Raw genomic sequence first — 24,289 nt, forward strand, 5'->3', positions numbered from 1 at the left:
AAAAAAAAAATACGTGGTAGAAAATTGAAATTCTTTCAATTATATGCCATATAAATGCAGTTTAACCCATTAACTAGCAAAAAATATGCGGTTCACTAAATTAAGTTCAAATACATTTCGTGAAACTACCCCTTTAGCATTTAACAAGAGCATTCTATTTAATCACTTAAAAAAAGAATTTATACAAATATTATAAATTTATTACATTTAGAAAGACAATTTATTGATAATAAATATTACATGTACATGAGTTTCTACAATTTCTGGATAGGGGATAAATAATATGGAAAAACAAAGCAATAAAAGAGGATATCTTTTAAAGCCTTGATGAGCACAAATAACGCCCCCACACCCGTATCCTTAACACCCCGCAGTAATTAGGCAAAGGACAAAAACAAACACCTCACCCTTATTTTTAATTCATTTTAGCGTGCACGCATCTTAATAAATATTAAATATTTGAACAGTCCCCTCTGTCTGTATGATTTCTTTCCCTTTTTATCTTAAATAAGATTTTTACTAGGTATTTTTCCCCTATCCCTGATTTTTAACAACAACGTTATGGTCTAAATTCTAAGAGTGAGATGATAATTACTTGCAAGATAGAACACGATCTCCATAAGAGTTTTGTGGAAGATTAATTTATCGTCCGTGTCCTATCCCTGCATCCCTGGTCAAGATTCCTCTTCCTCATCATCAAATGATAATAAACTCTTTTCTGGCTTCTTATCCTTCTTCTTTTTCTTTTTAACAACTGCGCCATTGTCATCTTCACTTTTTTCGTCCGCTTCGCGCTTTTTAGTGGGTTTTTTGAACAATATTCTTCCGTCTGCTGGCGCTGTTTCTTCCTCTTCTATAAATACATAGATTAATACGTATATAGATTAGATATTTCTGCACTATTTAGCTTTAATTTTAATGTATAATAGGTAAACACTCTGTGTCATTTCATTTCTACAACTATTAATACTGACTAATAAAAATAAATGACGAAATCGTTGACAAAAAAAGCAGAAATATTCAGCTAGTTTCATAGCGTAATCTTAGTGCACTTTTGAGTTTTCAAAATCTTGTGATATGCCTTATTATCGAATCAACCATTTTTTAAAGGGGAATAGTTTAAAGTTACAAGATATAAGATGTAAAGTTTGACTTATAACAGCAGGAACTAACATAACAAGATTAAAATACAAGTAACAGGATGTTTGAATGTTTGTATTCAAGGATCTCGAAAAACCCTGAATCGTTCTCATCCTCCTCTTCCTTGTCATAGGTCCTGGGAAGGTTTTTTATAACTATTCTGAGGAGGGTACTACCATCATCCCAAGAGAAATCGCCAATGGAGACGCTGGTATTATATCTAAAAGACTAAAAGTCACAAGTATTTAGTATTATACCTTTCTTAGTTTGTTCCATCAATTTATCCGCTTCTTCTTGAGTTAAATCTCCGTCTTTTAGCACCACAACAGTTGGCTTCTCAGAATCTAAATAAGAACAAATACATCGTAGTAAAGTTTAAGAAACACATGAAGAGAGGGGATAATTGACGGTATATTAAACTGGGATCCAAAGTTTTATAACCATGTTTTCATATTCGTTGGATTAAACATTAAATCACGATTGATTGGTTCAAAACTAGTGGCGTACGAACTTTTCTTCTTATAATTTTAATCTACAGAAGAAGTAGGTAATTGTGTTTGTCATCAATGGGAATTATATTAATCAATCGTTAACTGTCTTATCTCTTAAGACCAATCAATAAGAATTTGTTTATTGGTTTAAGGATTTTCTGGCAGTTTATAAAGAGTTAAGAAAGCCCCACTAAACTTTATACGTTTAAAATTAAAGTGGATGGCGGTTTCAGTTATCCACTCATCGGTTTAGGAATTATACCGAAAAATCATATTTATAGAGAAGAAACACTACGGAAAAGATAGGTATTTTTACCTGGGTCATCATCGTCGTCAACGCCACCATCATGAAGAAGTTTATCTTCTAGTGAAGGACCAGACTAGCAACAAGGAGAGGTCAACTTAAGGGTTTCTTCTATAAAGAAAGGGTAAGAAAGTATCTCATTGGATGTAATGTTACTGTTAGTACGAAGATAGGAGTACGAGTTGTCCCAAATTATTCAAGCAATGCATTTACTCCACGTATCTGAGCTGCTTTTCAGGGATATTCCAATTTAATGCAAGATGAACACTTCCACCCCTTGCCTCCTAAAAGGGTATTCAATGTGAAGGATTAACCCTAAGTAACGAATTATGATAACAAAGTGAGAAAAGATATTTAAATTCACATTTGTATAAGGATATAGCTGATTGTTAATAGCAAGTGTCTAGTTATGTTGTACGATAGATCAACTTAAAGAATGCTATTTCGCATAGAAAAATAAATTCAGCAAGCCTTTGGTTCTGTAAGATTTCAGATAATGACTTTAAGTGATATAACTGTTGGAAGATTAATATTAGCTTGACCTTTCCTTATATCCATGCATCTCTTTCAACCGTCTAATAAAGGCTGGATCCGCAGGTTTAGCAAAACCCACCCCACCCTTGCCCCCGCCACCAGCTTTACCACCACGCCCACCACCTCGCGGCATTGTCAGGTACTATGTGTATCTTATCTCAAAAAAAATACTATTGAAATCTGAAAGATGTAAAAAAAAGGCAACATTTGAAGATTTTAAGTTTATTTTTATTTATTTGTATCAAACATACAACATACACACGTGAATAAAGGTACTAAACAATCAACATAATATTAAGGTAAATTCTGTACAACAAACCGTACATCAAACGTAATGCACAAATCTTATTGTGAAATTGAAAACAAAGATATAATGACAAAGTTTTACATATTTTTGTTTTCTTAAGTTACAAGAAATGATCGAGTTATCAGGGATAAATGTGTGAAAAAGAAGTAGATTGATTTAGATAAATTATCCTTTTTACCCTGAATTTTTTTAATACAAAAAATATCAAGCACACTTGAGATGATTGAAAGGAAAGATATTTTATACAAATGCATCCTAACTCAGTCTCCCTACTTCTTGGACTTCTTAGTCTTCCTGGGTCCCTTGACAAATGCCCAGTCAACTGAGATGCTTTGTCCAAGGATTTCTCCTTTGTTTAGCTCCTCCTTGGCGTTCAGTGCTTCCTTGTATGTCTCATACTCTACCAGAGCATAACCCTTAAAAATAAATAGATAAATATTTTAATTCCATTAATAGTCATTGAATTTAAAAACTCTTATTAATACCTATTTTTTTAATTTCAAATTTTGATAGAAAATTGAGAGTTTAAATATTTAATAAGTAGCAACGCACCTTCAGAAAACCGGTTCTGCGATCCAGATTGAGGTGAATGTTCTTGATTTCTCCGTATTCAGAGAACTTGTCGTGGATGTCGTCCTCTTGTGCCTCCTCGTGGATACCTACAAGAAAGTCAAAATTAAGAAATACATTTAAAGCTTTTGTGTTGAGTTTTTACATGTATAGGGATGAGAATCAATCATAGATTAGGAAGGAATAATAATTTAGGCAAGTAAGAACTACACGTCCTCCTAAAATGGCAGATCCATTGCTTAAATTGTGTGAAATTGATCCCATGTTTACAATTAAAACATCTGATTTTATTAACTAAATATTGACCTGTAACAAACAGGATCCATCCTTCAATACTGCGCTGAGGTCCAGGTTCACCGGCCTCGCCGCTGTCTCCGATGGTATCATAGTCTCCGTCGTCACGACCAGTTGTGCTGTCATCGAAACCTCTACCCTTCCTCCTTCTGGCCTTGTCCTAAGAATACAAACCTCAAGTAGAAAAGAATAAGATATTAAACTTGCCTTTTATAAAAAAAAAGATTTTCCTTTCATCCTCATACAAACCCAATAGAACATCTGGAAATTAATTTCTGATACTTAAGAAAAAAACAGAATTTTTTTAAAAAGAAAATGGCAAAGATTTGCAAATTTTCCTGAAGACAGAAACACATAGGTACATCTTACTACTTAGGAATATCATGTTGTTTACCTTGAGCCTGCTGATGGTCTCCTCCTCCATCTCTCCATCAAAGACCTCAGCGTTGTCAACCTCCAGAAATTCAGCCATTTTTAACTTTGGTGTTTCTTAAAGAATAGATCTGGAATAATACAATATTTTTAGTTTAAATAGTTATGATTAAATGCTACATGATAAAATTGTTCATAAAAAGCAGAGAAATATGATGAAATAAAGTTGTATTTATTGAATGTTAGTTGGATAATCTATTAGGTAATTTTTGTTAAGTTTTATCCTCTAAAGCCTAAATTAAATGTTATAATATTGTTTGTTTAATTTTTCTTCATATTTCTATATATCTCTTTTCATTTCAATACTACTAATTATTACAATTGGTCAATGGATATTCAATTCACCCTTAATTAAAAAAAGACATAATCATGTTTAACAAAATTTAAATTTGAGCTATAACATTAATTTAAATATCACTTTCGAGTTAAAATTTTATAATGCAAATGAGATTTTTTCATAAAAGTTAATTTTCAAGAAATATCCTTATAAAAACAAATTTTACATTTTTAAAGATATGTACTTAGTCAATATAGAACTAATAATTTTGAGAAAAATTTAACTCAACTATAGTTATATGAGAAAAAAAAATTAAATTGTAAAACAAGTTCCTTTTAACTCTGTCCCAATTAAAAAATAGTACTAAAACGTACAGAACATAACTAATGTATATTTAATAAAATATATTAATGTAGATAAATTGTACTATAAAGTACAATCTTTGATAAATTCTACCACATCTCCTAATTCTCTCAACTTTGCCTGTTCGGATGCCCATCTGAAATAAATAAATCATTAATTAAAAATAATTTCATTTAGCAGAATTATTTTAAGTTAAAGCAACTAAAGTGTTGATGACTTGAAACTGTTAAAACTGTTATGCTGTTTAACATTTTTGTTGAATGTGTATGTACTAAGATCTCATAAACGTAAGGATGGATTTTTATACAATGTATAAAAACATACCTAGCTTCAGCTAGTTGCGGTGTAACTTTCCATTTTTCGTGATATATTCTAACTCCACAGTCTGGACAACTCTTTCCGTTCTGGAATATTTTTTAAAATTAAAATCAATAATGAAAATTAAGGACAGGGTCAATATTTAAAATGATATAACGCCAAGAAACTGATGCCTGTTCTTTTATTATTATCATAGGTGCAGCACCTACTCAGTCTTTCATTTTTGTTTTTGTCGTACATAAAAGGGGGGGGGGGGGGGGGGGGGCGAAAGTGACACTTTTTGTAACCAAAACTAAAAGTCAACAAAGGAACTCAACTAAAAAAAGAGTTACAGGTCTGAGATTTTGCATGGCAGTTGCTTTTTAGGGGTACAATATGGAACTGTGAAGAAACGGCGGCGCAACCGCCGAAAACCGCCGTTTCCCGCCGAATTTTTTTTGCCTTTTCTCGGCGGTTTTCATGCAAAATGTCAGACCTGTAACTCTTTTTTTAGTTGAGTTCCTTTGACTTTTAGTTTTGGTTTCAAAAAGTGTCACTTTCGCCCCCCCCCCCCCCTTATTACATTATCTTGTGTAGAAATATTAATTTTATCACGCACCTGAAATGGAGGTGTTTTCATGTAAAGAATAAGGCAATCATGATGGTAACTATGGCCACAGTAAACACGTTCAACATGGGCAGCTGCTTTTTCATCATGGATAGCCTTGGCTGGGTCTGCTGGAAACAGTATCTAAGGTGCAATTTAATGTCAACTTAATTGAATATCTGTCATGTACGCTAATGTATGTACACTTTCAGGCCACCAAATTTGGAGAAGAACAGAGGCTGCCTGCGGCTCACTGCGGCAGACATCATAATTTCGCGGTTGCAAATAGCAAATTATAGATTTTCATTTTTCAGACCGCTTAATTATAATGTCTGCCGGCTCTTTGGAAAACTAAGCTGTCCAGAATTAACATCCAGGTACAGCTTAGTTCTTCAAATCATTAACCTTTCCACCTTCCCTATTAACAAATAATGTAATTGGGGGGAGGATAGGACAATAGCTTAGGCCGGGTGAAGTTTAGGTTTCCACCAAATTTCCCAAAATATAACTCTATTTGTTTAGGCCTAAACATCAACACTTCCACAAATTACAGACCATCCATAAATGCACCAAGGCCCACCTGGAGATCCCAACAGTCCCTCCCGTCTGGCCCCGCGCATCCCCTGGATACCTCTGGATTCTGTGGTAACTTGATCATTCCCTGCATTGCAGTCACAGGTAGAACATTTTGCTAAAGCTGCTCTATAACTATCCTGTCTGTAAGTCTTAAGCCTCAAGGGGGATATAGCATCCTTCCCGCACAATATCTTACTCTCCTCGGCACTGATGCAATTATGACGAGAAGTTAAGTGTCCTAAGACTTGAAAACAGGATGAAAGTGCTAAAATTAACGGCTTAAACAGGGTAAAATTAAAATTGTTCAGTGTTGAATCATTAAAGATAAACTTATTATTTTTTTTGCAGAAAAATATTGCCAACATTTTCACTTGACAAATAGGACAAAACATTAAGAACAAAAGGTGTCATTTTAATATACGACATTAAATTCCTGTTTACAAATCTGACACCGTTCATCCGGATACCGTTGAACACTTTCTATTAAAAATTTGGCGGCGGGAAGTAGGCTTGGTTTTACTACAAACCTAAAACAATAAAAAGAAACATTTAAATAAAAATAAATCCAAGTAGGATAGAAATCTAGATGAATGTGTTTATTTTTATGAAGGTTTGGGTCATTGGAATGTAAATTTAACTTGAAGCCCAAGTTTTATAAACACGTTACCTATCGTATTACTTGTCTATTTTTTTAGTACTTTTATCTTTATATTGATTGCTTAGTTTAATTTTTTCACCAATAATTGTAATCTACAGAAGGGTAAATTTGTTTATTATGAAAGCACATTATATTATCGTCATTTCTCAATCAAAATTTTAAAAATAAAACTAACATACTAATTTGCTAAAGATAACACAACGTAATAACATTTACTCAACAGCGTCATAGCCCATTTTCCCACAAAGCATAACGGACGAAGAGACCTTGTGAATGAATCAAAAATTCAAAAACAATGAAAAGATTTCAAGCAAAATACTTACTTTGGAGCATTAGGTTTAGGTTTCTTGGGTGCCTCAACACACCTTCTGGCAAGCTCTTTGGAATTCTCAACAAACCAAGCTCTAAAAACACGCGGGAAATTACAATCAGCTGATTGTATATCCACCCGTGTCTGCGGATAGTCTTCTGGTATGGTTATTTTGGCTTTTAAAAAATATTGATTCTTCTTTATGGTTACATTTATAGTGCTACTCTTTTGAGATAACTTCAATGTGTCCTGAAATAGAAAGATAGCTCTGAATTTTGAAAAGGGGGGGGGGGGGGGCGAAAGTGACACTTTTTGAAACCAAAACTAAAAGTCAACAAAGGAACTCAACTAAAAAAAAGAGTTACAGGTCTGAGATTTTGCATGGCAGTTGCTTTATAGGGGTACAATATGTGTCTTAACCTCTTTTCGAGGAAGCTTTGTGTTTATCAAGTTCGAAATTAATTCCTTATCATTATCCTAAAACTAAGCGCAAATGTCGTCTTTTTATGGCTTTCCTTTCATAATGTGGCGCGGCATGGATTGTTTTGTTTATTATGATGCGCACGTTCGTTACTTTTGAATGAGATATGAGAGTGTGAAGATTTCGGAGAACAAAATTGGGCCTATCATTGGTCTCATAGTGTGTGAACGACCCTAGTATATCAGGGATTTGAAACCATAAGAACTTCAGGTAGAATTTGTTAATTTTATAAGGAAGAATGGTGTATAGGACGATTATATGTAGTTTTAAAAAGGCTTTAGCCAGCTAAGCATGAAACTTAATTATGATTAATATATGTTTTAGTAATTTTTATGTGCCTTTATTTTGCATTTAACAATGATTTATTAAACCAAATAATTTTCCTTTAAAGCCAAAGTTTCCAAAGATTCTTAACCGTAGAGAAAAATGTTTTTAAAAAGCAAATAAGATTACGTGGTTATAAATAACTGGAATTATGAACTAATTGATATTGTAATTTCAGGTCTTTGAAATAATTTCATCAATAAATCTATATTCAAACCTGCTGTTGAAACTTGATGGTTCCTGGTATTGGGGGTTTGTATGTTCGCCAACTGATCTCGTGAACTTCCCGCTAATTCGGAAGTCAAGCTCAACCAAAGTGTCATGGTTGAGACAATATGGAACTGTGAAGAAGCGGCGGTGCAATCGCCGAAAACCGCCGTTTCTTCACAGTTCCATATTGTACCCATATAAAGCAAATGCCATGCAAAATGTCAGACCTGTAACTCTTTTTTTAGTTGAGTTCCTTTGACTTTTAGTTTTGGTTTCAAAAAGTGTCACTTTCGCCCCCCCCCCCCCCCCTTTTATATTAATTCGTTATTAAAGAAGCGAAGCACAAACAATGAAAGAGCAGAAGTTCAGAATCAATATATAGAAAATCACAGAGCCTTTTTGTAGCATGCCTACCAATTAACCAAGTAATACTGGATACTCATTGTTATAGGGAATCTTCACAACAAATTTCAACATTCTATCTAACAACGAGACCCTTAAATGTTACAGAGACATAGACACACATTTCTGGTTATAAATCAGCTTCACTACTAATATTTGCTTAAATAATAGTGACAAACGTACAAGCTTCATTTATACAGCAGCTGAGATAAAAAAAACCTAACCTCTGGTCCCAACATTGAGCGCAGTTTGGAAATTTCTTCTGAGCAGGCGCTCAACGGATTGTCTTCGATGAACTTGCTAACTAATTTAAGAACAATGAAAATTTGTGGTTTTCCTAAATGCTTTCTGGCTTCGTCTTCGCATACCTGTACAGATAAAGCAAACTCTTTATCATATCTCAAATTAATTTGCGGTTTACTCCGAACACTCACTATAGATTTTTTTGTGCATTAAAGTAAACTCGATATAACCAAATTTAATAAAATAACACTAAAGTAACTTTTAATTCAGTTTTAAAAAAGAGGGGGGGGGGGGGTTCTGTTCTCAACAAGTCACTGAAAGGGAAAACACTATTTTTGGATAAAAATGCACTATTTTTTAATGAAGAACACTAAATTTTTGTTGCAAAATATTTTACAGCTATAAAGCCAATAGTTGAGTTATTTTTTCTTTGCATTCCTAAAATTTACATAAAACGTGAAAATTTTTCCTACCTCTGTTAATCCAGATAACAATTTATCAGATAAAGATTTGCTTTTTAATTCTATTAAAATATGTTGCTTGGGATAATCAGATGGAAACATAAAGCAGCAAACTATTTTCTTATGTGCTGTTTTCTCTAGTTCTATTCGCACCATTGCAGGAACGGCTGCTATTACCTAAAAATGAGATATGTGAAAATTAAAGTATAGAAACATTTGTGTAAAAGAGACATGAAAAGTTTGTCTGGATGTTTATTTAGCACAACATACATATTTCATAACTAGAATTAGACAAACTACGTCTAAAACATATAGATCGAACTTTACAAAGATGGACTGGACTGTTAAAATATTTTACCTTGCTATAAGGAACTTGATTTTCACAGCATCGTTTTAATTCGTCTAATTCGTCTTCTATTAATGGCATTTTGTTGTCTGAAGAAAAAATTCTGTATAATAAATTAAAGTCAAATATAACTTAGTCTGGTATCACATTATTTGTATCACAAAAATACACGGGTTGTTGAAAGTGAGTAAGGCATTTATCACCATTTTTGTCAAAATTTATGATGCAAAAAATGCTAATTTAACTGAAAGGTTGTTTTTATTAAAAAAAATACATACATATAAACTGATTTTATGAGTTTTATTTCAAGAATTGTTTCGTTCATTTTGTCAAAATCGGTGATAATTGCCAACCCATTACGAAATCGAAGATTTCTAAATATTTTAACGGATTTATAAAAAACTTAGTACCAAGGTACAAAGAATTATGTAAAAATAAAGTTATTTAGAGGCAGTTATCTTTTTATATTAAAGTTTTTACAGGTACATAATATTAATTATTCTGAAGTTTTTGGTTTCTTTTCGGGTGAAGCGTCTCCATTACTCGCTTCGCCATGGATAAAATAATCTTTAAGCTTATTTAAAGCTTTTCCTCTATGTGAGATTGAGTTTTTGATAGCAGAGTCAAGCTCAGCGTAGGTTTGTGTGTAGCCATCAGGTTGAAATATCGGGTCCCAACCAAAGTTTCTGGGTCCTCTGGGTGGGCTGACTATGGTACCTTCTGTTCTGCCTTCGAATACTTTTACTTCTTTGCCATTACCCTGTTGGTTGAAAATAGATGTAAAAATTATAACTGTATAGAAATAATAGAAATTAATAATCGTTAAGTGCATGTCTTAAAATAGAATTATGGTAGGAACTTAATGTTTGGCTGTGCCTAACACATACATAAAGATTATGCATTTCAAGGAAAGAGATAGGCTAAAATCATCTGAAACCACTAAAGAGAACGATCTTAAAACTTTAAAAATTACGAATGGATAGCTTATTATATAAAAAAATCCTGCATAATTTTCGTTTAATTTGTACTTGAGATAATAAAATACCTCTGAATATCCGAACATACAAAGAGCAGCACCAGACTTGTCGTCCCAGTCAGCAATCAGGCGAGGTAATCCATCTGGTCCCAAATTCTTCAGAAACCACTAAAATAAAAGGTGATAAAAACATTAAAATATTTTTTTTATTGAAGTATTTATTAAATAAAATATACAGGAGGTTTAACTTGATGACGTGAATGAAGATGTCTACCTTGATATAAGGCCCAGGAAGGCCACCCAGGGCATTGAAACAGAGACAGGTATCTTCAACAATTACAGGTCCCTGGATTCTACGTGCAGCCTCAGCGCATTTCTCTCGTACAACCTCCTCTGGGGTGCCTTGGTATTCGGGCAGGTCTACGTCTTTGGAAATAACCTAAAAATAACAGGTTTTCATAAAATATAAATCCATCCTGAGTATCTTACCCTCTAAGGAGAAGAGACATTATAAAATATATTAATGCACATCCAGATTATGATCAACATTATCACCCCTTCTAAATAAGAAAATTATGGGTGCCTGTTTAATACCAGTAATCACGATTAACTTCAAGTTATCACAATATTTTTGTTGCAATGGTTTGCTTAATATAGCTTCAGATATCAAAAAGTAAGAAACCTAATGAAGTTATTTTTCTTTAAAAAATCTTAGCGTAAATATCAATGGTACCTACCTTGTGAGGAAAATTATTTCCAAGAATAGCTACAAACTCTTCCAATTTCTTGGCGTTTCCAGTCACAAATGTAATAGTCTTCGACATTATAAAGCTCTGCAAGTTCATTTAGATTTAGTATGTAGAAAAATATCCCGTTAAACGGATCAGATCAAGCTAACAATATCATTAAAAAATTATCAACAATTCAGATCATTAAAAAATATTAGTGCAAGTCTGACCTCCAAGCTCATAATTGCATGGATTGAGAAAAAAATTTAGGTAGAAAAAAGGTAAAAAATAAAAACATACAAAGGATTAGTAAAAAACCCAGGTAGCATATTTCTTTAAATTATGTATCTATTCTAATCTAAAATCTGTGATAGTAACAATCCATATGTAAAGATCAACTTCTACAGTTAGGCGGCAAACTCCATCTTTTCAGGGAAAGTGCAACCAGACCGCTTGATGATGACAGTTGCAGCCCAGATACCACATTCAACGCACTTTGCCATGGGCTTCTTCTGGACGAATTGAGCAAGGAATCCGCCGACGAAAGCGTCACCAGCGCCGTTTGTATCCACAATTTCTTCGGCTTTAAGAGGAGCAACTGGATACTCAGTAACAACGCCTTCTTGGACAACTACAACTGGCTCAGAACCTTGGGTGATGACAACAACGCGGCTACGGCTACCATTTTCCTTGGGAAGCATGGCAATTTTCTTGGCAATTTCCTTGACGTCAGTTGTACCAAGGGCTTGAGTCTCGGCGTAAGCAGCAGCTTCGCTTTCGTTACCAAAAACAATGTCAGTAAATGGGAGGACCGACATCATTTGATCCTTAAAGAATTGGCACAAGAATGGGGCGGATAAATTCATGCAGTAGGTGCGGTTGTTGACAGCGCAGTACTTGGCAACCTTCAGCATGGATTCAACTGAAACGGTCAGGAAAAAGCCGGCAGAATAGACCACCTGAGCAGCCTCTACAAGCTTCCAGTTAGCGGCGTCTTCCAGGTGAGAGACTGTGAAATGGTTGGCAGCATCTAGCTTAGTCACCAGAGATCTGTCATGACCTGTAATCAAGACAGCACACCTGCCAGTAGGATGTTCAGAGATCTGATACTTGACGTTCACACCGGCCTCTTCGGCTTTCTCGACAAGCTTCTTCATGGTTTCGTCGTTGCCGACACAGCCGAAGTAGGAGGAGGCCTTGGGCTTTCCGCAGATCCACTGGGCCACACGGATTGAGTTCTGGGTGGCGCCTCCAGCAATATATTCAACCTCGTAGTCACTCAGCATTTCCTTGAAGATAGCTTCATCTTCGGTCAGAATTGCATCATTGGCCTAAAAAACAACAAATATAAATGAACAATATATTTATCGGTGACAGATAAAAAGATGTAAATAAGGACATTTGCGTTTAGACTTGTACAGGGGTGTATATTCTGCACAAGATTTTTTTTTCCCCTGCTACATTTTTTTTTTATTTTTCATCCCCCCCCCCCCCCCCCTAGTTTTTTCTCTCCAAGTAGGGGGGAAATGGAAAAATGTTTTCAGTTTTGTTAATTTTTACATTTTTTTTCCCTCCAACCACTTATTTTTTATTTTTTTCCCCCCTCCTGAGCAGGGGATACCATGTAGAATATACACCCCTGGACTTGTAATTATTTAAGGTTGAATTGTAACTTAAAACTTTGTAAGTCATGCAACGAAATTAATGAACGTGTATTATTTTTAGCTTCAAAATACACCTGTGATTGATCTTTAATAAGTAGAAATAGTAAATAAATAATTTTGGAAACCTTTTATTAAAATATTTACCAGAAAGAGTATTCAAGTACCTTAAGGTTGTATTTGGTGAGCATTTCTGGTTTGACAGTGGCAGAAATATCAAGCAGAGGGTTTCCCATGCCAAGCAGAACTCCTTCTTGCAATAGCTCACCCATTTTCAGATCTGGAATTCACATTTGATGTTTATTTTCAATTGTAGGCCAATAACTGTGTAAATTGATATGTTATCCTCTTAAGACTGGAAAGATTTAGGCGATTATATAGTCTTAACTCTTAATCTTATAAAATCAATTAAGATATATTTTACCAGGGCTCGGCAGTCGCGACTAAGTCTTATATTTAAACCCATTTGGATGATTTAAATTTTTTTATGAAAAGAAGGATTGGCATATTTGGTTCAGGTTAATACTTTAAGCTAATTTTTTAAAATTGTAGAAGATTAATTTCCTTCAGGCTTACATGCGAGCCATGGATTTAACTTCCTCTAGGAAAACGACTTAATCTTAAATTTCAAATATGATTTGATGAAATAAAAAAAAAGAATATTAAAGTTAAAAAAAAATGAAAAACTAACTAATTTCTACAAATGTTCAGGTACAAAAGTTAACTTAAGATACATAATACAATGAATACATGAAATACATTTAATATCACATAAGACAACAGATTTTCATTTGATAACAATTTTCAATTAATTAAAGAATAAAATAAAATGAAAAAATGAATTTCATGAGATGAGATTTCACAGTTTTAGGGGTCCTAAGGACCATGGAGTAAAATTGGAACTAAAGAAATAGTTTTTTTTTTATAAAGGATTATTTTTTAACTTGGAAAGCTGAAAAATCACGACAACAGAATACGTTTTCATACAAAATATTTTAACTATTTTAGTTATTTGATTAGAAAGCTCTGAACTTGATAATTTTATTTATTTCTTCATTGTTTGCACAGCATAGTTATTTATCCTAAATAAAAATCATATTCATATTGGAAAAAGTTACAAAAAATATCTTGCAACAATTTAAATTATTAAGAGAAGACAAATAGCTAAATACATAAAGTTTGTATTTTTTCCATTTGATAAATCCTATTATATAGAAGTAATGTTTTTCTTGTATTTGTATCATTCTAGGTATAACTAACCACTTCAAAGAATGAGTTCTTCATTTAAGGGAAGCCTTTCCTAGGTCCGAGGTCATGGGCAATTTGTTGTTTACATTATATATGTTAATCTTGGGATGGATTAATGCTTTTTTCTCTGCGCCACCCCTTTAACTTCAAAGTCCCTTGATTCCAGTGGCGTAGCCGCTAATTAAATGAATCATTTTACCTCTTTTCGATGGAGTTGTCCTCATTAATAATAAATTCAACTTGCCACTTTCTGTTTTGACGACATTCAAATCCACATTTTGTACTTTTGCACCTAAATTAATTTTACTTTAATCTTCCATCTAAAATATTGAAGTCTTCCAATCTAACGATATATTGAACTAAGAGACTATAGGTAAAATAAAACAGGACTGCAGATCGAAAGAAGAGAAAAAAAAACATATTATATAATATATTTATAACTTATTTGAAAGGGGGTTTGAGGTGAGACTAATTCATCAATTCTACTCTTAAAATCATATTAAAATGAATGGTATTTTTCTAATTTCCAAGAATACGAAATACGGATCTTAAATGTCTTGAAAATTTCACAATGTTGTATATATTCTGCACAAGATAAATTTTTTTCTCCCTGCTACAAAATTTTTTATTTCAACTCTCCCCCTCCCCCCTTCCCCCCCAAGTTTTTTTCTACCAAGGACCCCCTCCTGTAAAAATGGTAAAGTATTTTAAGAACTCTATAAGGAGGAGGGGGGTTTAATGCAACCGTCTCTTAATCAATGAGTAAATGGCACTTGGAATTCGAATTTCCATTTGAAATTTTGCATGAGTAATCCTTGGTAGGTTTTTTTCCCTAAATCGAACAAAAAGTTAAAAAAAACGGCTAACAGCTCAGCCGTTTTGCAATTTTTTGGCTATCTTCAGTGCAAATTAGTCACGGAACCTATCTCCACATAATACTCTTTTCCGCACCAAAACGTTATCAAACGGTAGCTATTGGTACTAGAAATTTTAAAAAATGGTTATTGCTCTCACTTAACTTGAATTAAACCAAAAATATGTTTTAAAAAGTTGATTCCTACGTTATTAATGATGAATTTGCCCCCTGAAAAATGGGCAAAAAACGGCTAAACAGCTGAGCCGCCAGCCGTTACTTTTGTTCGATTTAGGGGAAAAAAAGACCTGCCAAGGATTTTTCATGCAAAATTTCAGAAATTTGAATTCTAAGTGCCATTTACTCATTGATTACGAGATGGTTGCATTACCCCCCCCCCCCCTTATTCATGTTATCCTCCCTCTCACAAGTTTGGGAAAAGGGGGAAAATAGAAAAAATGTTTCCAGTTCTCTTAATTCTTACATTTTTCTTCCCCCAACCACATATTTTTTATCCCCCCTCCCCTTTACCAGGGTCAATTTTGCAGAATATACACCCCTGAAATTTTAATTATCAAATAATCATTAAGATAACATTATTTTCAGAATATTTAGCAATACTTACATGCATATTAAAGGATTTAAAGCTCTATAAACATGCTATGTGTGATAAAATATAAAAATTGATAATAAATTAAACTTACTTTGGACAAGGAAAATGACAACCAGGACACTCAGACACAAGACAGTCACAGAAATCTGTTCCAGATATTCGATGGACACCCTGTATAAATATACAATGCAAATCAATGTTTTTTATACTACCCATGGATAAAAAAAAATATTTGAAATACCCTTTACCCCCCTTAAATTTTGAAGCCTCGAAAAACACGTCTTTGTACCCCAATTATTTATGGTAAATGTTAACTTTTACTATCTCAAATTATGTAAGACATTTTTTGACGTAACTCCAAAACTGGGGGTAAAAGTTGATAATTCTTTTAATACTCTATTTAATTTCTAACCTATATTTATCATATTCTACATATTGTATATATAGAAAGGACCATGTCCATTACTTTAAGTATCTAAACTAGTTAAAGGCACTTGTAGAACTACCCCATTAAAACTTTTAAGCATGTTGTAATCATTGTTTTTTATGAATATTTACCTTATCATTGTAAAATGAGGATTGTTTTTTATTTCTATTATTTTTTGTTGCTTCGCTGTAATCCACTTTCCTATTATTTCTAGTTTTCTCTCGTCTAAAATAAAATAACATCATGTGAAAACATATTGGAAGTGATAATATTTTTATAGAAAAATTAAATTAATTCATTCATCACAAATATATACAATTTAAGAGACATATTCACTGCAGTAACACTCATTATTAATCAAATGTGTTTTTCAACCTGTAAATATTTTTTTTATTCTTTTTATTCTTTGATTAATTTAAGTTGCTTTGCCCCCCATACCTAATTTTAAAAAAAACTCATTTACAGCATAGAATACTTCTTGGGATGGGGGTCCGGTGAGACATTTTTTTATAGCTTTAAATCATGGCATGACCAGTAGATATAAATAAAAATCAGAGCCCAATCGATCCAGAAATTACCCAGATCATAAGCTTAATCGCGCCAGAGAGAGTAATAATATTACCTGGGTTTACTTGGATCAAAATCCACCATAAAATTGCTTGTAAGATCTTCTTTGGTGTGGATTAATCTCAGCTCTCTCTCTAGACTCATCTTTTTCTTATTGTGCTAAGAAAAATCATTTTAAAAGGTAACACTTTAGATCAGGCATCTTACGCGATGCAACAATGAACAATAAATTTACCTAAAGTATTGAAACAAAAACAAAAATTTCCCCTAACCCGTTATTTAAATTTATTTTTAAATTAAGGGAGAAAGAGTTCTTGTGTTCTACGAGGCACTTTGAGGGAAAACACTGCCTTGTCACTCAACAAATAAAGCAGATAAAACTGTTACCCTTGGTGGTTCTGAAGACATATTTAAATTGGAATGAGAATGACTGGCGGAAGCTGTGGATTTTCTAGCGGTGGATTTTGTTGCTTTTTGCACTGGCACTGTAACTTGGGTGGACTGTGTAGACATATTTGAACTACTGTCTAGGCTCATCTCCTGAAGTAAGTTTAGTAAGAGTGTTAAATTGCCTTTTGAAAGATTTTAGGGACAAATTTTCTACAATAACTGTCTAGTAAGATACAATGACTCCCTAGAAATGATACTGTCTTTAGGTGACTGACCATCTGTAGGACAGACGTTATATATTAGAGTAGATACGCTACCAACAAATAGGATAGTTAAAGGAAATGTGACTTATTTGGTTGCTTTTTTTAATGGAAAGTTTTTTTTGTTTTTTTTATTGAAAATAATACAACACGGACTTGTTCTCATACAGTCTCATTCTTGATGTTATACATTGTATTTTTAAATTTTCAAATTTTACCCGAACATGTGAGGATAACGGAGAGTTTGACCGACTATTGTCCGACACATCCGCATATTCGTCAGACATTTTTTTACACTGAAAGAATAAAAAAAAATCTTGTATATCACATTTTTGGTTGACTTTAAGATGAGGATGGAAATTATTATACGGAGAGAATGGCTCTCTGTAATGCTTTCTCTTTTCGTTTCTTTTTCTTATTTTTCTCCCTGACTCGTAGGGTGGCATCTGCAAATAATTCTATGTCTTCCTTTTCTTTTTGCCTGAAAAAAGAAAAAATATTTTCCATGTAGAATGATTTTTCCAGTATGGATCCGAATCATAATTAAAAACCAGTTTTCATTTCACTGAGAGAATAAGTTTTGGGGAATAAAATCGTATCATCAGAATTTATTACTAAAATTATATTTCTTATCATTCAACTTATTTCATAATAGTATGCTGTAATTGCATTTGACCAAAAATATATCTAACGAGATTAGGTATATTTAATGTAAGTAAATTTTGACTAGCGGAGGAGTTATTAAGTAGATTTTTACCTGGCTGCTATATATCTTAGTCCCGCCAGATTAGTGCCTGTAATATCTCTAACTCTGGAAACCTCCTTATCTAGGAGAGGTCCCAGCTCATTAACAATAGGCTGGAAGGATGGATTTGCCAAGATTGGTCCATGGTGTATTTCAAGCAAGAAAAGGAGACATCGTGTCACTACTTCAACATCAATCTAAAATGTTTCAAAATATCAGTAGATTGATAAAAAAAGTTTTTCTCAAAAAATACAAAAATATGGATTGGAAAAGCAATGGTAAAACAATATCTATCAAACTTTTACCTTTTCTTTTAGGAGATTTAACAGAATTTTCAACAATTTTTCCACATAATCCAATGGTAGAACAAGTAAAGTCTCTTCCAACTGAGCAGGTTTAATCCTACTTATGGATCCACCCATAAATCCGATAGGTGATTCAGCACCATATGCCAACATCAGAGGTGGTAGCTGTAAGGTCTATAAACAGAATAAAGTTTTCAACAAGATTGAAATTTAAAAAAATGAATATCAGCAAAATTATGCAAACTTAAAAAAATGGTAGGTAACACACTTGAGGTTAAATAATTTTTTGTGTTTTCCAAGAAAGGAAATTAAGTGATCATTTATTTGTTATGCAAAAATACAATTCCTTAAACCTACCTTTGACTCTACGGTTTCAAAATACAGATTGATTTCCTCCATAAGATTTTCAGCACCTTTTTCTGTTTCTGCATTGCGCTTGCTTGGTAAACTTGTCTCCTTGTTCTAAAAGAGAGGAAAATACAATTTAAAACTTGGGATGTAATATAACTCTAGGGCAGAAAATAGAAACTTCATTGTAGTTTGAAGAACTTTCAAAATCTTAAGTATTTGAATTAATAATTATCTTAAGTATCTTATAATCTAAAAACAAGAATATATAATTTTAAATTGTCTAATTCTATCATATAATATTACTGACTTTATCCCCATTTTCAACTTGAAGTCCAATAACAAACAAAAATACCTGTTCACCGGGAACCGGCGCCGACTCTCCAACCTCATTTTCGGCTTCCTCCTCCCTTTCCGTCTCTCTCTCATCACTGAGTACAACAATTTCTGAAGTTTTATCCCAAATGCGCATAGCTCTGTCCTTTCCAGAACTGACAACGTGTTTTCCGTTGGGACATACAGCCATTGTCCATACTTCTCCAAGATGACCTAAAGTAAGAATATACCTACTAAAATAAGATTACAAAAAAAAGAGCCTCATTTTAAAAATCTGTTCCTTTAAATTAGAACTTTCTGATACAAAGGCTTGCAGTCATAGATAGAATAACGTATATAACCATTAGGGTGGGTCGATTTTGGACATCTTTTTTCAGAGGCCAAAGCGGGGATCTGCAAATGATTTGTATGAGTATAATACACCTCTGGATGATTTAAAATTTATCCTAAGTCTTAAAACCGCTGACGACCAGACATTCAATTGTATAGCTATTTGTAAATAGGAGTCAAAAATGTATTGAATCAGAACTATGGCTTCATGGTGCTCCCAGGAAAGGCATTGAGGAGTAGAATCAGGAACTTTTGACCGTTCCAAAAAATCTCGTTCCTAGCCTGAGAAAATCTAAAAAACCTCTACAAATTGGACAATTCTCAATAAACCTTTAAAAAATGTGTTTTTTTTAGTGATTTCTCAGGCTAGGAACGAGATATTTTGAAACGGACAAAAGTTCTTGATTCAGCTCCTCAAGGCCTTTCCAGGGAGCACCATGAAGCCATAGTTCTGATTTTAAAAATATTGAATGTCGTCTTTGCATATTAATAAGTAATCAAATATATTTTTTAGTTGTCGCGTTCTAAAACTCAATTTTTTTTAATTCTTTTTCGGTCAGAAATGTTTTAAAGGTTAATTTTATCTGTTGCATATCCCCTCTTTGTCTAATTCCGATATGAACCCGCCCTAATAACCATAATCATACGTTACTACAGAAGATGTAAAAAAGAAAAAAAATCACCTTTCAATGTAACTATTCTCTCAAAGATATCGGTATCCCAATGCTTCAGAACTCCATCTTTTCCACATGTGAATACTTGATGGGTGTAAGGAAGGAATTTTAACCCGGTCACTGTGTCGTCATGGGCAAATATTGATTTGTGACAGTCTCCAAAATCAAGACCCCAAATTTTCATATTCCTAACATGGAAATAACACTTAAACAAAAAAAATACATACCACAAGTAAAGAACTCTAGAACAACGCAAACATTGATTCAGATAAATTTAAAATTAGATTTTAAGAAAACTATATACTAATTCGTGTTGTGTAAAGCAAAACAAATGGGTCTCAACAACTTAAAAGAACCAAAATAAAGTTAATGTACTAGGATATGCTTAGCTATTGCTTAAATGCTGTACATTATGTAAAAATAAAAAAGTATTGCTAATACCTACAAAAATAAATAAAAAAAACATTCACCTATCAGCACTACCAGTTGCCAAAACAGTTGAATCACTTGAAATGTCCATGCAAACAACAGGCAACTTATGACCATACAGAGACAAGAAAAACTTCAAACTGTCCATAAAGAAAACTTTAACCGTAGAATCCAGGAGGGCCACGGCAATAAGTCTTGAATCTGGTGTCAAGCAAACACAAGTTACTCCTTCATCTAGTTCCAACGAACGTTTGTGGAGAATACTTAAAATTTTTCGTTCATGCTTCTCTGATTCTATCAATTCAAAGTCCCAAAATTTAACAGTTTTATCGCCACTTCCTGATACAACCGATCTTTGATCTGGGGTTAAGTTTAAACTCCAAATCTCGCCATTGTGTGCTTGTATTTCTTCAGTCATTTCACCAGAACCAATGTCAAATATTTGAATCACACCAGATTTTGTTCCAATCAAAACATGTCGATCTCCTGGAGCAAATATACAGGACAAGGCATTGCCACAAGGTATTGATCTTACACAAGCAAAGCTATCTCTGTTCCATAATTTTAAACCTTCAGAACTTGCTGTCAGAATAGCCGTATTATCATGGCTAAATGCAAGAGTTCTCACATGAGATTTGTGACCAAGATTATCAATAGTTATTGCTATTTCAGCATCTGAACCTATTGTGGCAGAATCAATTTTTACAACTTCCATCTGATTATTCGCAAGGACCATTAATATTTTCGCAACATCTTTTAGCATACCTTTAGTGTCAACAACACTAAGAGATTTAATTTTTCCGGAAGCTTTGATTGGTTTGACTCTTTTAAATTGTTCTTGAACTGTAACTTTAATAGACTCGGGATCAATTTCCTCTCCTGTTCTCTTCTTCTCTTTCTTTGCTTTTTTAGCCAAGCGCTTTTTAATTTCTTCTTGTGTACAAATAATGAATAGTTCCAGCATATTGTCAGTTCCATGTAGAGCGAGAACTCTGCCAGATTTGTCGTAACTCATATTTTGGAGTCTACCCTCGCCACTACGCAGAATAGAGCCTATTCTTTTAATGCTTAATATGCTGTTGTCGTCATCGTTTTCTTCGGGATTATTTTCCTCGCCATCCGGTGCTTCTTCAGTCTTTATCTTTTTTATTTCTTTTTGAACAAATGCTTTGTTTTCACCATCTAAAATAATACCTATTAAATTAATTTAGTATAAAAATTCTAATAATACCTAGATATGCATTTGCTGAAAAAATTAAATTGATTGAGGAAAATCTAAACACGACCGTGTTTGTGGTTAATGGTAAAAGTAACTTCGCTCATTCTAGATACATCACACCAAACAACTCTTTCGAGAGAAATCCACCAACTAATATTTGGGGGGCAAATGGAGATGTGTTGCCCCCAACGACAGCTAAAAAAACACGTATAGGTTTTGTGATTTTTTCCTGAATTAATTTCGTTTTTGGTATAAGCTGAGTTTTTGCCGTTTGAACATGAGGGTTAAACCCCCCCCCCCCCCCTTCATCAAATTACTTTATCAATTAAAATCCTACCTTCAGTTTGGGCAAATTCTAGTTTCCAAACCCTGAGTTCTGCATCTGAGCCACCAGTGACCAGCAATGTATCTTCTTCTAGCAGTGCTATGTCCCAAATCTCGGTCACATGACCGGTCAGCGTCTTAAAACAATGTTGAGTGGTCATGTCCCAAAATTTAATATATGTATCCTTGGCTGATGACACCACAATATTACGTTCTGTTCTCATAAATTTAACAGCTGTAACAGAGCCTTTGTGTCCGTGTAATTTGTACAAACCAGATTCTGCTACAATATCCCATACAATGATTGTTGTGTCTTTAGATCCACTAACAAGCTTCATGCCCTCTTCATCGAAACACATGCTTGTAACATCATTTTTATGTCCTGAAAATGTTACTTCGCTCTCTCCCGAGGCAGTATCGAACAATTTTATGCATCCATTTGTATATCCAACAGCAACTAGAGATCCTGAGTTGTTAGAGGCCACGCATGTAACATCATAGTTAAACTTCTCACCTCCTGACAAAACTCTTATACGTTCTTTTTTCCTGAGATCCCAAATAACAACGTCTTGAGCAGCGGCTACGGCCGCTAGCTCGGTAATCCCTCTGTTGCCCAGATATACACATCCTCCACGTCCAGAACTGACTAGGTTGAAATAGCCGCCAGGACAGTAACGTAGATACTGCTGAGTTTTACCCTTATTCATTTTATGAATATACAGATATAACACAATATAAATTATACTGACATTATTCTAAAAAAAATAAAAAAAATTCATAGGTGTATCTATATGAACAATAAATATATATATTAAACATGTGTATTTGTAATATATATATGTACGTATTTGAAGCTAGACATTGAGACAAAATAAATTAAGGAGATAATCTTGCATAAAATTTTGAACACGAAATATATTATTAATATACATATTAATCAAATTAAATAAAGTTAATTTCAAAATTCTCAACTTTTGATATTCGGTAGCTATGCGCAGCGCACCTATATTCGGCGCACGTACCTAGATATTAGATTTCTATCTTTAAATAAAAATGGAATGGGCGAACCAGCGCGCCCAGTGACGCGGTACTGGCGCCACACCGGGGTGAACTGGATCGCCCTGATTTAGCGCACCACTAAACGATTTAAAGATCCAGCTTTTGGTTGTATCATAAGATCTTGTATATACCAACAATCGGACATATTTGAGTCAAAATTTTATGCAAGGTTATCATGCATTTAGGTGCAAGAACATTATAGAGCTCCAATTAACTAGGGGCCGCTAACTGATCCAATGATTATATACGTTTTACTTTTAAATTAAATATATATATATATAGACCGGTATTTTGTCCATTAAAAAAAACTACTAAAATTTTATAATACATTTGATTTACATGTTAAATATCACGATAATTGAGTATTACAAAAAAACATTAAAAATATCGCCATCTCGCCGTTTCAACCAATAAAATATCTTAGTAAAATGTAAAATAATAAAAATGCTCAAACACACGCCGAAAATATAGACTTGCTCAAATGCCGCATAATATTTCAAGTGTAGGAGTTGCCATGTTTAAAATAATTTATTTAAAAAATAATGTTTAATTTCTGTGAGGAAGGGAATGTACAGTGTACACTGGACTGTAAATTATGTTGATAACAAAAGTTTTATGAAAAAACATTCTATTATTTTGGTTGCATAAAAATCTTAGTTTTAAATTTTATTGGTTGATCAAACTTTCAACACAAAATATATACTGCATGCTCTTTGGTAAAAGTTAACTTCACAAAAATATAAGCAATCTACATATCTTCAATGTTCGCGAGAAACTCACATTTGCTTACATTGTTACGGACTGACAGATATACAATATACATAGTGTTAATTGTAGAGCATTGCTACTAAAAAATTTATTGAAGTTGGCAACTATATGAAGAATTCTAGTGTTGCCAGATATTTGATTATACATATTCTACATCAAAAAAAAATTTTATATGTTCTAATTGGACCAACTTTCAAGGCAGCATCCTAGTTTAGGAGTGGAGATACCCGGTATCATGAAAATTAAACCCCCCCCCCGGGGGTATGCATCTATTTTGACACCCGGTATGCATCAATTTTGACCCGGTATATATTAATTTGGTCACCCCAATTTTTTTTGCTTAAAACAGACAAATTGGTAATGAACAATACATAGTGGGTCAAAAATAAAGCATACAGGGTA

The 24,289-nt window shown here is 33.5% G+C and overlaps 7 protein-coding genes and 1 long non-coding RNA gene across 11 annotated transcripts; 1 reads left to right on the forward strand and 7 right to left on the reverse strand.

The window, feature by feature from the left end:
* Positions 1 to 513: 513 nt before the first annotated feature.
* LOC145330079 (uncharacterized) lies at positions 514 to 2,648 on the reverse strand. Of its 2 annotated transcripts, none has more exons than XM_080174655.1 (4): positions 2,483 to 2,648; positions 1,948 to 2,011; positions 1,398 to 1,484; positions 514 to 850 (listed from the first exon to the last, which is right to left on the reverse strand). In XM_080174655.1, the coding sequence occupies exons 1-4, from the start codon at positions 2,600 to 2,602 to the stop codon at positions 675 to 677; spliced, it is 447 nt and encodes a 148-aa protein (XP_080030781.1). In that variant the 5' UTR covers positions 2,603 to 2,648; the 3' UTR covers positions 514 to 674. The 2 variants fall into 2 exon arrangements, with proteins under 2 accessions (XP_080030781.1, XP_080030770.1); XM_080174644.1 differs by having other exon boundaries at positions 514 to 853; positions 2,483 to 2,622.
* Positions 2,631 to 4,192, reverse strand: tsu (40S ribosomal protein S12 homolog tsunagi). Its single transcript, XM_080174633.1, has 4 exons — positions 4,035 to 4,192; positions 3,653 to 3,800; positions 3,329 to 3,435; positions 2,631 to 3,192 (listed from the first exon to the last, which is right to left on the reverse strand). The coding sequence occupies exons 1-4, from the start codon at positions 4,110 to 4,112 to the stop codon at positions 3,046 to 3,048; spliced, it is 480 nt and encodes a 159-aa protein (XP_080030759.1). The 5' UTR covers positions 4,113 to 4,192; the 3' UTR covers positions 2,631 to 3,045.
* LOC145330052 (uncharacterized) lies at positions 4,143 to 9,832 on the reverse strand. Its single transcript, XM_080174591.1, has 8 exons — positions 9,640 to 9,832; positions 9,294 to 9,458; positions 8,802 to 8,945; positions 7,174 to 7,409; positions 6,626 to 6,719; positions 5,629 to 5,760; positions 5,037 to 5,116; positions 4,143 to 4,848 (listed from the first exon to the last, which is right to left on the reverse strand). Exons 1-8 carry the CDS (start codon positions 9,706 to 9,708, stop codon positions 4,776 to 4,778), a joined length of 993 nt encoding a protein of 330 aa, XP_080030717.1. The 5' UTR covers positions 9,709 to 9,832; the 3' UTR covers positions 4,143 to 4,775.
* Positions 5,868 to 6,168, forward strand: LOC145330085 (uncharacterized). Its single transcript, XR_013883259.1, has 2 exons — positions 5,868 to 5,993; positions 6,139 to 6,168. It is a non-coding gene; the product is annotated as an uncharacterized LOC145330085 (long non-coding RNA).
* Positions 9,833 to 10,094: 262 nt separating the features above from the next.
* Positions 10,095 to 11,473, reverse strand: LOC145330057 (inosine triphosphate pyrophosphatase). The gene is made up of 4 exons (XM_080174599.1): positions 11,341 to 11,473; positions 10,878 to 11,042; positions 10,673 to 10,771; positions 10,095 to 10,387 (listed from the first exon to the last, which is right to left on the reverse strand). Exons 1-4 carry the CDS (start codon positions 11,446 to 11,448, stop codon positions 10,124 to 10,126), a joined length of 636 nt encoding a protein of 211 aa, XP_080030725.1. The 5' UTR covers positions 11,449 to 11,473; the 3' UTR covers positions 10,095 to 10,123.
* On the reverse strand, positions 11,436 to 13,302 carry LOC145330045 (uncharacterized). Its single transcript, XM_080174585.1, has 2 exons — positions 13,160 to 13,302; positions 11,436 to 12,662 (listed from the first exon to the last, which is right to left on the reverse strand). Exons 1-2 carry the CDS (start codon positions 13,262 to 13,264, stop codon positions 11,739 to 11,741), a joined length of 1,029 nt encoding a protein of 342 aa, XP_080030711.1. The 5' UTR covers positions 13,265 to 13,302; the 3' UTR covers positions 11,436 to 11,738.
* On the reverse strand, positions 13,272 to 17,704 carry LOC145330064 (uncharacterized). 3 transcript variants are annotated; one of them, XR_013883248.1, is made up of 8 exons: positions 17,569 to 17,704; positions 17,088 to 17,240; positions 16,756 to 16,859; positions 16,265 to 16,358; positions 15,798 to 15,877; positions 14,440 to 14,532; positions 13,694 to 14,074; positions 13,272 to 13,524 (listed from the first exon to the last, which is right to left on the reverse strand). XR_013883248.1 is itself a non-coding variant. In XM_080174611.1 (7 exons), the coding sequence occupies exons 1-7, from the start codon at positions 17,635 to 17,637 to the stop codon at positions 14,038 to 14,040; spliced, it is 630 nt and encodes a 209-aa protein (XP_080030737.1). In that variant the 5' UTR covers positions 17,638 to 17,704; the 3' UTR covers positions 13,272 to 14,037. The 3 variants fall into 3 exon arrangements, 1 of the variants encoding a protein (XP_080030737.1); XR_013883247.1 differs by having other exon boundaries at positions 13,684 to 14,074; XM_080174611.1 differs by having other exon boundaries at positions 13,272 to 14,074.
* Positions 17,691 to 23,747, reverse strand: LOC145330037 (WD repeat-containing protein 3). Its single transcript, XM_080174574.1, has 8 exons — positions 22,074 to 23,747; positions 20,559 to 21,699; positions 20,098 to 20,276; positions 19,104 to 19,297; positions 18,758 to 18,862; positions 18,401 to 18,574; positions 18,108 to 18,292; positions 17,691 to 17,831 (listed from the first exon to the last, which is right to left on the reverse strand). Exons 1-8 carry the CDS (start codon positions 22,765 to 22,767, stop codon positions 17,714 to 17,716), a joined length of 2,790 nt encoding a protein of 929 aa, XP_080030700.1. The 5' UTR covers positions 22,768 to 23,747; the 3' UTR covers positions 17,691 to 17,713.
* Between the last annotated feature and the right edge of the window lie 542 nt (positions 23,748 to 24,289).

The sequence above is a fragment of the Acartia tonsa genome, chromosome 1 (assembly GCF_053477335.1).
Source record: "Acartia tonsa isolate MP-2025a chromosome 1, ASM5347733v1, whole genome shotgun sequence".
Lineage (NCBI taxonomy): Eukaryota > Metazoa > Arthropoda > Copepoda > Calanoida > Acartiidae > Acartia > Acartia tonsa.